Genomic DNA, 13,269 nt, shown 5'->3' with positions numbered 1-13,269 from the left:
AGTAACGATGAACCATTAACTCTCAATAAGTGTAGTACTTAACATCAGTTGAGAAAAAGTACTTGAGGTTAGAGCGGAAACCAGCTAGCACGACTGTCTTTCACAGGTAAAGGGCAGGCGTACCGCAGTTCTGTGGGTGAAGCTGACATGTTTTCTTAGGTTGTAACCGAGTATAGTGGTAGCACGAACCTCTGTATACAGAAATACGCCTCAACTTCTTGAGACACGACTCAACCCAAACAGCTGATGTCATCGTAACTACGCCCGACGCAAACATGCCCAAAGAAACACAATGAGAGTCTTGGGCATGTTCACATCGGGCGTTACTTCAGTTGGACTTGATGAAGTCGAGTCGTGGCTTCGAGTCTGGATGCACTTCTGAATATGGGGTAAAGCGTGACAGTGCATGGACAACTAATGAATAGAACAGAGAGCTTTAAAAACTGGTTCTTACACAAAACAAACTAGAGTCAAACCTTGACAACAAGTAATTAGATCTAACAAAGTAAATGAAAATGTGTCTCATCGTTATTATAGAGAAAACAAATTTATGCTCATAACGAATAAGGATGAGTCGGGCAATGCAATAACATTTCCGGTGCTTTACGTTCAATCCAAAATTTCACAATATGACAGCACAAGCATTGCTTTATGAAACTAAACAGTACGCTTGGCTTTCAAACATCATGACACAAATCAAGAGACGTCATGAACAAACGACCAAAATTTCTGACGCCAACAAATTGAACAGAGAAATGCTAGGACAGAAGAAATTTCTGTATGTCTTAGTTAACCGCGGCGGCTGCATTTTCAATGGAGCCGTAAATGTTTGAGGCCCGTGTACTTAGATTTAGGTGCATGTTAAGAAACCCAGGTGGTCGAAATTTCTGAAGCCCTCCACTACGGCGTCTCTCATAATTATATCGTGGTTTTGGGACGTTAAACCCTAGATATTATTATTATTATTATTGTATGTCTTAGTTAAGGCTAAACATCTTTTATCAATAATATGTCATGGTTTCCCATACAATTAGTTAAATTTAGGGGCTTTTATGCAGCAACACCAAGGTCTGATTACAAGGCAAGTCTGAGCAGGGGATATGATATGACAACCCAGTAAGGGCAAATTTTTTTTAAACTAAGTGAACCATGATGGCCTGACTTTTGTATGGTGAGTTAATTACTTGATTATAACATAAACTCACTTATGGAATCAAGCCCACAAATGTGTGCTCAGCAGCGTGCCATGGCCATTAAGATACCACAGCACATGCATCTTCCAATATCCAAGCCACATTCAACAGTAAGCACCGCATTTTCTTTCTTATCGAAATCAAAGAGCATACTTCGTACATTATTTGCACATAAATGTAGATGCCCTCATACTTAAAATGCCACAACATGACCTTCTTCACTATGACATACGTTCCACCTCATATGACAAAAGCCTAATGATGCGAAAAACAAAAATTAAACTCCAGAGTTTTTTTAGCCATAACCACAACACAATTATGAGACATGCCGCAATGGGGAACTCCCATTTCGCTATGGCCACCTGGCACTTCTCCTATTTGCACCCAAGCCCAAGTACACGGGCTAGATCCTGGATCCGAGCTCATTGGTTCAGTCACATTTTCAGGCAAGTGAAGCAGAAAAAAATGGGGACAGCGTTTCTTGAGCTTCACATGCCTGAAAACGAACATGAGAGCTTTTGCACTTTGCCCTCGCTGAAATGCAGCCAGCGATCCAACCAGCATCCTAGAGGTTAGTACCACAAAGACTTAGCTGCTAAAGTTCCATAGTTGAGGTTATGCTACAAAAACCCCTTGGAAAAAGAAATCCCTTTTATTCATTCATCGTGAAGGCCTTGCCACAGCCTTTGGTTAGCATACAAGGGTTTATCAGTCAGCTGCCACCTCATGCAAAGATCATGTGCCACGTGATGCCCTCTGTCAAAAAGCATGTTCCACACTCTCTGCCTGGGCTACGATTGGGCGCCGGCTAACACTCCCAGGGATTACATGCACAGAAATACTCAACGAAGTGGACGGAGAAGCGCCTTTTGTTGAAGCTCAATTGGTAGAGCATCGGACGCGCAGTTCGAATGTTGTGGGTTCTGATCCCACCGACCAAAAAGGGTGATTTCCTGTCCACTTCAATTCATTTCAATTTACGTTACAATTAGTACACTACAGTTAAAAACAACAATTAACGTCCACTATGTTTTCCCTGGCCCATGTGTCTGTTCGATTTATTCGGTAGTGTCTAAAAAGCACCAACGAAGCTGTCAAGGTGAGTATGGTGCAGCTAAAGAGCTAGCTTGAGCAAAACAACGAGCAGGCTTGGCATCAAGTGACAGTCTGATAGAGCAACTACAAAATAGCCCTGCAACTGCATATGAATTGTGTGCGATTTTGCGTGTGATTAACCTGATTTGCAGTTGCTTCTTCTAATGCTTGAAAATTGCTTTGTTCTTTAAGCTTACAAAGGGCATTCATTCTGCAAAGTGTGCAGTATCGAGTTACGTGGTTCGAAATACAGGCATCCTCCCTAACTTTGTTCAAGATGAGCACGGTAAAGATTAGATCAGTTCAGATATAGGAAAACGCAGGGACTTAAATTTCCAAGCATGTCGGAATGTTATCGTGATGTAGTGATGGTGTAAAACTGGTCAGTGCCGAACTATGAGTCACGAATCGAACTCCTTGTAGGGTGAGAACCTGTGCTCAGGAAAATGGTAACATTAAGGGAATGACGACGGCACAAAGTAAAATCGGCAGTTGTTAAAATCTCACATACAGGTCAAGTACCCTGGGTAAATACATAGAAATCATCGTATACTCCAGCACAGTCACTGATGCTCCTACACATTATAGCAAATAGACTGCTATTTGCATCACACGTGCAAACAAATTCGACAAAATTTTCTCACTAAATGAGTAGCAAGGTTTGTAAAGTTCCTATACATATCAGTGTGTCTTGCATAGAGCAATAAATTACTCTGGTAGGCTGGTGAGAAATGTTCAGAAAAATATGAACACGAAACTCACGTCAAAGTTCACACTAATCCCTCACCTGGAGTGGAACCTCTTGAAAAGGGTCAGCGTCCTCCCGGCTGTTGTGCAAGTACAGGATGTTCTGCTCCGTCATGCGCACAAACACTTTCTTCCAGTAGCGGTTGCCCGTGATTTTCTTCTTGTTCGGATGCCGCAGCATCATCTCCCAGCCATCGCCCTCAAACTTGGGCCGAAACTCCTCAAGCGGCTGCGACGTGTCCTCGTCGAACAGCGGCGTCGACGGGCTCTCCGCCGACTCGCGCTGCATGGCCGCCGCCTCGCCCAGCGCTGGCGTGGGACCCACTTCGTCAACCACGGGCTCGTCCCGGATCGCTGCACCCCTGTCGAAAGGGTTGAACCGGGACCGCACGGGCGACTTTGGTGGCGGCTGCAGCTTGGGCGGTGGCTCAAGACTGGCCACATCCGGCGCAGCGGCCTCCCGCATCTTGGGTCGGATGACGACAGAGAGGTCGGGCCCCACGTCATCAGTCGTCGAACGAATCTTGCGAGACTTCCTTGACGGGCACCCTTGGAGATGCCTTGGGTGGAGGCGGCGCCTTGGGTGCAAAGGGATCGAAAATGTCCATGCTGTCGAAGCCTGCGTCATCGCCATCTTCTTGCACCGACTGCTGGTCGAGCTCCTCAAATGCGGGGGCCAGGGTGGCGTCTTCGAACTTTTCAATGGCCTGCTCGAATTTTGCCGCGAATGCTTCAAAGGCGGCAGTGTCCGTGAAGGGGACAGCATTCTTCGCAGGCTCGAGCTGAATGTTACTAGTGTCGAAAGGGTCAGCACCGGGCGGGTGAACAGTGGCATCGATGTTGCTAGCGCTGAAGGGATCATCGCTTGCTGCTCCAGCGGCAATGTCGCTCGTGTCAAACAAGCTGTCACCACCTGCCAAGGTTGAAGCTGCGGCGCCACTCGTCTGAAACGGGTCGTCACTCGCCGGCGCAACGGGAGCACCAACACTGCCGAAGCCGTTGGCGATGGTTGCAGCAGGGTCGGCAGCATCGCTCGTGTCAAATAGGTCGTGACCATCACTCACCACAGACTTGGCGGCAGTGACATCAGTCGTGCGAAAGGGGTCACTGCCGGCCGCGACCGTGCCACTCAAACTGCTCGTCCCGAAGATGTCAGTCGCCCGTCGTTTTGGGAGGAGCAGCCGCACTGCTTGAACCGAATGGGTCAGTCACTCATCGGTGGAGAAGCAACGCTGCCCGAACAAAACGGGTCGTCAGAGGCTATCACAGCTGAAGTAGCACCTGAATCTTTGCCAAAAAAATCGCACTCTGCAGATGCAGGTGGCACTTCATTGGTACCAAAGTCTGCAAACAGCTCGGGTTTGCTGTCGGTTGCAGCCGGTTGTTCCTGTTTGTCGCTGGGTGCAATGCTGAATGGGCTAACGTCCTCCCTCTGGGGTGTGATGCTGGCCAGGGCAGCCGGAATTGGCTCCTGGCTTTCTCGGCTGAGGTCTGAAAAGGGATCAAACGAGCCGATGGGTTCTGCGGGTGAGCCTCCGGCTTCCTCCGGAGACGTGTCATCGAAGGCACCGCCCGACAGTCCGCACTTGTCGGGCGAAAGGCCTCGGTCGAAGCTGGCCTTGCCAAAAGCGACCTGGAAGGCATCCGGAGCCGCTGCTGCCGTTTCAGGGCTCGCTCGCAAACAGGTCAGACACGGGCTGCTGCTGCACAGTTTCACTGCACTTAAAGGGGTCGCCATTCGAAGGTAGGGGAGCTGCATCCTCAGACTCGCAGGGAAACGTCGCTGCAATGTCCTGCAAAAGGTCACTGGCTTCACGCTGCGTTGCGTCTGCTTCCGCCGCACCGACCAGAGTGGCCTGAAAGAACGCTAAGTCTTCCTCGAGGTTGTCGAAAGGGTTGGTGCTCGACCGGCGCGAACCTGAAAAAAAGTTGGGAACGTCGGGCGCAACGTCACCCGTGTCACCAGTGCTGAAGAGGCTTTCACCGGTCGTCGCGGACACATCGGTGAGGAACGGGTTGCTCATCTCCGGGCTGGCTTCGCTGCCGTCCGCGCCGGCAGGTGGTGCCTCCTTGGCAGCAACGCAGCTGTCCACAAATGAAGTGTCAAAGGGGTCGGGTTCGGTGCTCGATGCAAGTGTGTCGACGAACGACGTGTCAAAAGGGTCACTGACGTCTATGTGATGGGCTTCCGAGGGCTGGGGTTCCTCGATCCCAAAGCCACTCAGCAGGTCGAGGTGGGGTGCGTTTGAAGGCGGAGGTGCGGGTGGCTCCTCGATGCCAAAGCCAAACTCTTCGAGGAGTTTCCTGGCCTGGTCTTCGTCACCAGCCGGCTGAGCTTCCGGTGGTGAACTGACCGGCTCACTAACGAGCGCACCTTCTGGCTCACTCACCAGGTCCTTCACCAAATCACCGACCGGTTCCTTCGCCGGCTCTGCAGAAGGCCCCGGTGCTTCTGCACCCTCGCTCTCCTCAAAGTTCACCCACGACCTGGCTGGGCTGGCCGGTTGTTCGGGAGGTGCGGCGGTCGGTTCAAGGTAGTAGTCGGGCCGGGTGAGTTCGGTGATGGCAGAGCTCTCTTTTATCTTGCTTAGGGTGGTTTGGGTCTTGTGCACAGTGTCCTGGACGCGCTGCGTCAGCTGCTCAAAGAAGCGCCACTCCTCGCCGGTGCGCTCCTTGGCCTCTGGCGGCTGCTGTGGCTGCTGGCCCTCGGCTAACTGCTTGGCATAGATGGCCGCTTCAACCTCGTCACTCTCGGGGCCTCCTCGCTTGTGGCCCTTGATTTTCTTTTTGAGGAAATTCATCTCCTAACACTACCCTGCAGAGATAAAAAAAGAAAGAGATCAGAGTGTGCACACACCCACTTCATAGGCTATTGTCTGAAACAACATGATTTTTTTTCCTAACATGACATCTTTACTCGCAACTTTACCACTTTTTCTCTTTCCTGCAAAGCTGCATTTTGTGTTCGATATAGTAGCAGAATAAGTCCCAAAGAAGCATAAACTGCAGCAAACTCCCGAGTCATGACAGTCAAAGTGAAAAACACGCTAACCATACCACTCAAATACATTACGTTAAGCTTGGCAAAAAATTATGAGGGACAACTGAAGCCTAACATCACTGTCACTTTTTAATGTTACCGGCAGAAGGTGTTTGCTCTACTTCTATCTATCTGTAAGGTTACTGTAGTAATAAGGTAGTCATAGCGATTAGTCAAAGCAACGGGCCACCAGAAGTACACAGGAAGAATCATGTGGACAAGCAAATTTTGTTGGTCATCAAATGTGTGCAATGTAACCATTTCTACTTTTTTCTTTACTGCAGTACAGATCCTAAATAACTCCACGTACATAGCACCGTAAACCAATGTATAGCACCACCTGTAATGTCACTGTTTTGTTGTCCCTTATATATGTGAAGAACAATTTGCCCGGTCTAGTGTTCTCCATCACTGGATACCATGTGACCTTTCGATTGTGTCATCCTATCAAAAATAACTCACCGACTTCAGTCTGTCACATGTACCAACGATATACACAAGGCATGATTTTCCAAACGTTCATGAGAAAAAGCGTTCCTGTATATGTTTGTTACATAGCATGGCTGAGCAAGTCTTGAGCAGCCCACTGAAACTGATCAAGCTTCCCGTACAAAAAAATATTCTGTCAGCATTAGTTTCTCTAATTACTAACAAGGTGTGTACGATACAAGATGGTCACCGAAAGCTGTGTCTCAAAGTGGCACCAGACAATTGTTGTCCAGCACCTGAACCAAGCCGCCTCGTGCGTACCGCCTTTTCGCACATATACTGCTCCGGTTGCATGCGAGTCTAACATAGAATTGCATATCTTGCAAAATGAAGAAAAAATATGCAGGACGACCAACCGTATAAACAGTGCAACTAAACAATGTTCCCGCAGTTGTACACACTTGCAAACGTGCAGCAGATAACTCCAACTAAAGTGTTTACAAAAAAATTCAGGAGCCCTTGCCCTATGGGGACAATCGGGGGCAAGCGAAGCTTGGCCTGTGCGTGCCTGACACTCTTTCTTTCTATCGCATTGCGCAATGCTCCCTCCTAACTTTTTTTTTCTTCCTACATGGCAAGAATTGTACCTCATCCACTTGCTTAGCGGCGCAACACTTCAGTTGCTACAGGCAACAACGACGGTCATGCGTTAATATCCAGGCAACAGTGAAGTGTGAGAACGTGGAAGGACAAGTGACCTCGGTAAAAGATCGGACTGCCATATCAGAAACGGCTGATCGCCGACAAGCACACGATCGAGAGAGCATCAATTATTGGAAAACAGGGCATACAACTACGCTCGTGACCTTTGAGGCCGCATTTCTGTACGCTCGCCGGCGCCGAGTATTTCGCGTACGACGCCGCCACCAAAACCTGTGGGTTCTTACAAGCTTCGCTTAAAACAATCGCCGCTTCAAAACCATGCTGGGCGCAACGTGAACCGCCTCCACGAATGTGGCTCCACCGTAACGCAAACTTCGCCTTTAAATGCGGCTTCGCCGCAACAAGACTGCCGCTGCGGCGAAGCGGCCTTTACAGGCGAAGCTTTCGTTGCTGAAGTGAAACGCGCGTGACAGCACACCGCGTCAAACTCTCAGCAAAATCCCGCTTCGCACTCCGATTTCTCGAGATAATTGAGCGAATCACGCATGAGAGAAAAACGCAGTTAGCACGCGCCCAACAATGTCTAGGAACATCAAACGAGAATCTGCGAAATGTTGGAAATCTTGTCACACTTTTGTTAGTACTCCCAACGGAGTGGAATAAAAATCACGTATCCGTGGCATTATCTAAACATGGCCGAGAGCTGAAGAACGAACTAATGTCGAGAGCAAAAATTTTTGTTTAGGACTACGCTTAAGATTCAACCACCGGCGCACGTAAGTTCTTTCTTTTTAGCAGAATTAAAAATGTCGTGTGTACCGTATGTAAAGCGTGGTTCGGCATATCGCACATTGACATTAACGCCTTTCCGCAGAGCACACAGCCAACAAATCATATTAATGCACATTTCGCATATATAAATATAAAACTTGCCATAAAGCTCAGACACTAAACCTCTGCTTATGAGCTCTGCCTTTCAGGCAACGCGAAGGGGTCACCTTCAATTACGTAACCGAATTATTTTTTCTTTCGGCAACTCTGCGCATCGTGCTATTACGAAGCCATTTGCCGTACCTCGCGTCAACTCACACCCCCCACAAGGTTTCGGCAACACTACACCGGATCTGACAGCTCACTCACAATCGGTACACCTGACAGGTCAAGAAGAAGCGACTCCCCATCAAATCAACCCCTACTGCTTTGTCTGGCCAAAGCAACGCTAGCTCGTTTTATAAACTGCTCATCTCCGAAACACCAATAGCGGATCGAAGACCTCATTAAAGCGGAGCTCCATCGGCGCCCAATCAAGGTGAAAAGGGATAGACAACTCGAGACATGTACAGATGGAGGAATCAGTGTTTTGCCGCTTATTACGAACTCCATCTTCAATTACTTTTTTTTTTTTAGAAGATGAACAGCAAGGGAAGCGGCGCAAAACGAGTAATAGCTTAGAAGCACGGAAGCTTGGGCGAGTTTGTAAGACATGGCACAACTTCAAAGCGCCAAAAAACAGGGACAAACGAAAAAGAGTGGACACGACGAGCGCTAACTTGAAACTGAAATTTATTGCAAGAAAGATTGGAAAAAGGTAAACCCTATTAGATGGCGCACATGCGTGCACACTTGCGCATACTGCTCAGAAAAGCCCAATAAAACACCACAAAATCACTTTGGTATGACGCCAGATTTCTGCAGTAGATTAAATTCGCATTCCAACAGACTCAGTGAAGGCTGGCTGACACACCCGTCGCCTTTCTCTTTAATCAGATAGGCTTCGACTATCTCCCTTGTTAGTTTATTGTGTGCACGCATGTGCGCCATCTAATAGGGTTTACCTTTTCCCAATCTTTCTTGTAATAAATTTCAGTTTCAAGTTAGCGCTCGTCGTGTCCACTCTTTTTCGTTTGTCCCTGTTTTTTAGCGCTTTGAAGTTGTGCCATGAGTAATAGCTAACGGTCGTGTCCTATCTTCGTGGCTGACATCTTTGGGGCCGGCGTTCTTGTTACGTAAACGATGCGAAATAAACGTCGAGATTAACCCAGCCCGACGGAGGATTTATCAAACGAGAAAAAAACGCCCCTAATCCGTAACACGGCAGCAAGAGTACAGAGGGTAGATGGGGAAAAAGAGATAAAAAAAGGCCCAGCGAGGTTTGAAATCCCTTGTCTCCTCCTCCAAGTGTCCACCATTTACGCATCTTACAGCTACGTACGAGTCCTTACAATCCTTCAGGGAAGAAAAGGTCCTTTAGGAAACCGGGATATCGAGGGAGAGGCGAAGGGGAAGCGAGGAGTGAGTGATGGCACAAAATAAAGAAAAAAAAAAGGCTTATTCCGCGACACCAATTCCTCAGACTCTGGAGCACAAGAAGGCACAGACGGACGCGGTCCGCCAAAAAAAATGCAGGTCGTAGCGCCGAGGTCATCACGATCTTGAAAAGAGCCTGGGAAATGACGATCGACACAACAGCGCGCGCGTCATGTGCCCGAACACTGGGGCTTCGCGTACACAAATCTCCACACGGCGTCGACAACGAAGATCCGCAGAAGAAACGCGCACAAGCCGGGGCGGGCCGTACCAAAACCAACACGGCCGGGGGTTTAACCGGAGTGCGGCGCGGACTCGCCATCTTTTTCTCGATCGATAACCCACAGAGCGCGCGCGCGCGCGAGCGAGACCACTGTACGGCACTGGAGAAGGCGCCGGCACGTCGTCGTCGACTTCGCCGGCCGGGGATGCGAGCCGTCGCACGGACGGCGTATGAGCCTCACCCGTCCTGGTAGTCCTTGCGGCGTGCCGTCGCGCCGCTCAGCATGAGGCATGCCGCTGCCGAATGGAAGTTTGGGCCCTGCGGCGCTCGTCGAAGTAGCGGCGGCGGCGGCACCGTCAAGAGCAGCAAGCGGCGACGGCTTCGCAGCTATAGCTTTTCCTCTCTAAAGGCACCGCTGGCGCGCCCAGGGCGCACGCAGAAACGACGTTCGATCCGCGCGCAGCGCCCCGCTACCGCGATTCCTTCGCCGGCGCGGCGGTGATGCTGGCACCGAAGACAACTAGCGACGCGAGCGCCGCCGCTACACGAAACCCGAAACTAGGGCCGGGCGATGTCGTAGCGGGTTGATATATAGGTGTTTCCGTGGTAGTACTACGCGCGCGCGCGATTGCCATTAAGTACGGCGTTCGTTCGCCGCGCTCCCTACCGGCGAAAGGGAAAGGAAAGGGAGAGGAGAGGGTGGGGGGCACGGATTTTCCGCTGATTCGCCGTTTCAGAGGTATCTCCCCCACCCGCGTCGTTTTGCCTAGCTGGACCAGCTTGAATAAAAAGTACCATTAAGGCTACCAGACTGAAAATGGCACCGTTAAAATGAAGATCGAAATTTTCTTTCCCCCTCCCCTCCCACCTCCTCCTCCGTGTCAAAGATCGCACTGGAAATCTTGGAACATACAGCAAGTCACACGGAACTCCCCCAAACCATACGTCATCTGGATCCCGGTCCCAAACTCTTGGTGGGAAACAAAGAGGCACACGCAGCAGCCTGAGATCACACAAGCCAAGTAACCTTGTCGGAGGCATCCCCAGAAGATATTTGTATATCAAGCAACATTACCAACTGCAACAAAGAACACACCTGCGGTGCCACCCCAAGCTCAGCAGGGAGTAGTGGTCGTCCTGCCATGCCTTTCAACTAAAATTGATGTGCATAGCATTATAATGCACAGTTTGCACCACACCCATTTCACATCAGCCGCTACTGCAAAGTACTGGACGCACTCTGCCAGAATACGGCAGAGTATGTGCGCCATCAAGTTCCCAACAACCAAGAAGACACTGCTGACTGTGAAAAATTGTAGAAGGCTTCACTCAGAGCCTCGAACCTGGGAGATCAGCACAAGCTGGTGAACCAGGTAAAACAAGCAGTGATTGGCTAACAGCTATCTGGACCACAGAGGCTGCCCACCTTGAAGGAAAACAGAACTCTTTCCCGCAGGTTCCTAAAGTAGACATTTACTCTCTCTCTCTCTCTTGGTACAGTCAAATAGCCTTAGTGGGTATTGGGCTTGCTGCATTTCGTCCGTAGTCAAAGCAAGGACAACGAAGGCTTTAAGTAAAACAAACAACAACAATTTATTTACGGCTATGGCTCATATAAAGGGTCAGCCGAGGGATGTGGTACAGGGAGGCAGAGACCATGATCTCAGGCGGCAGCAATCGGCCAGAGCGGGTGGCAGCGTCTATACTTCCTGGCGCCAAGGGACCTCTCCCCAGGCAGCCTCTTTTAGACCACACAGGTGGGCCATGCGCACCACCACTGCACTGCCCACTGCGCTATCTCAATATAGCCGGCGCACATGGTTCCCGCAAACTGTAACAAATTGCTTAGCACATTTAAAGTACTTCACTATCTAGGTCTTTTCACTGTGAAAGTTGTGCACCTGAACACTTGCAATACAGCCGGGACGTAAGGTATCCCCTGTAATAGAAGTTGCTTTCTAGTGGAAGCATTCATTGTTGAGGAGTTCAACAATGCATTCCGCAAGTGGTGCTCTCGCAACTGAACCGTGGTACTGTGAGAAAGTGATGTACCGCAACAGTGAATGACAAAGTACAATGAGTGCAGCACAAACCCACGTATGAGTATGAAGAGTCAGCGCAGCGGAGAGTAAAGCCGACAAATTCACGCCCATTGTGACAGGGAGAGATCATAAGCAAAAGGCTACTCATAAGTACACTGGCACAATACTCAGATGCACCATTACAATACACAGAGGAAGGCCAACACTTGATGATGCGAGGTGGCAAAACTGACGATCCAGCTTTTTTTTTTTTTTTTTTGTAAGGCGAAAGCCTTAGCTTTCCCAACAAATGCGACTGTCGGCGACGTCAACCCGAGTCATGCAAAAAATTCGCAAGATCCCACGCCTTGTGGGAATCAGTTTCATGCAAAGCAATCAGCGAGTAGTTGTCTATGATGCATTTTTTGGCTTTGAGCCAACAGTTACGAGGTGGATCGACGTGTAGTGGTTGTGTGCACATCGTAGCTTTACCAGGCACATAACGTCACCACAAGACATCAACACTTGGTCAAAGGTGGGCCAATCGCAGAAGCAGTGTAAAACCAGGTGAGGTACAGAAAACTTGCAATGGCTTTGGTCAAGGAGGCAGTGCAGAAAGCTTTCGGAGGGGGGTGGGGGAGGATCAATACATCGACTGAAAAGAAAAAGCTTTTGCCTTGGAGTTGTCTTAGGCGAGTGCACAACGGACCCTGTGAGTTTTTTTTTTCCCTTCATAATTCCAAAAGGTCCATGGGTCACACAAATACGTTACAAGACAAGGACGTTGCGCTAGTATATCTGTTAGCATGTCCAAATATTTTTTTTTGTCATGCACAGTTCAAGCGCAAAATAAGCTTGACACTCCCCAACTTCAACGAGACATCGACACTGACACGTGGGCTTGTTTGTGCCAGTGAGGGTCCATCCATGAACATAAACACAGACTAGAGTGATGAGCCAAAAACTATGCACCAGTTTCACATTCTGAAGCCCCAGCTTTTGGAATATTGATTCACCTTCTTTATGGAAAGATTGTTCTAGGCTCTCACAACATCAGAGCTGCAATTTGCATATTTAAACATAGATGCACTTCTCATAGCCATTTTTGTTATTAAATTGGAGCGTATAACAACAGATCATCTAAGCTTACACAACTGAGCTCTGAAACTTCTTTTTGAAACTTACCCACTTTCAATTTAAAAAAAAAAATGTCTTGTGTCTAATGTTATGCAATGCACAGTGAGAAATCAATCACTTCTCTTATGCATGCTAACATACTAACAATTTTTAAGCAAGCTTCCCCGCAGGATCTCGTATTTGCTCAAAAAGCAAGATAGAGAACAACTAAGCATCTGCAGCATGCAGCTGTTTGGAAATTTGAAAACACCGGCAATTCTGAAGGTCTGCTGTTACGTACTAACTGCAAAAATTTCTTTCATGGGAGGGATTTGTGAACCTTTTTAGCAATGCCTATGCAAAGCACCTTATCTTTTATGCCTTCTATTGCACTGTAAAAAAATGCAGTGGAATTGTATGATACACTACTTTTCT

The 13,269-nt window shown here is 48.7% G+C and overlaps 1 protein-coding gene across 1 annotated transcript in view; it reads right to left on the bottom strand.

Annotated features, from left to right (window-relative positions):
• LOC119373482 (protein stoned-B-like) overlaps positions 1-13,269 on the bottom strand; it is a 40,645-nt gene that overhangs the window by 20,214 nt on the left and 7,162 nt on the right. Inside the window, 4 exon segments of the mRNA XM_037643516.2 lie at positions 3,076-3,543; positions 3,545-4,240; positions 4,243-4,703; positions 4,705-5,850. Of these exon segments, the coding sequence (XP_037499444.2) occupies positions 3,076-3,543; positions 3,545-4,240; positions 4,243-4,703; positions 4,705-5,836 (2,757 nt within the window). The 5' untranslated portion in view covers positions 5,837-5,850.

The sequence above is a fragment of the Rhipicephalus sanguineus genome, chromosome 11 (genome assembly GCF_013339695.2).
Source record: "Rhipicephalus sanguineus isolate Rsan-2018 chromosome 11, BIME_Rsan_1.4, whole genome shotgun sequence".
Classification (NCBI taxonomy): Eukaryota; Metazoa; Arthropoda; class Arachnida; order Ixodida; family Ixodidae; genus Rhipicephalus; species Rhipicephalus sanguineus.
The sequence above is the reverse complement of the archived record's forward strand: the minus strand, read 5'-3'. Positions and strand labels throughout refer to the sequence as shown.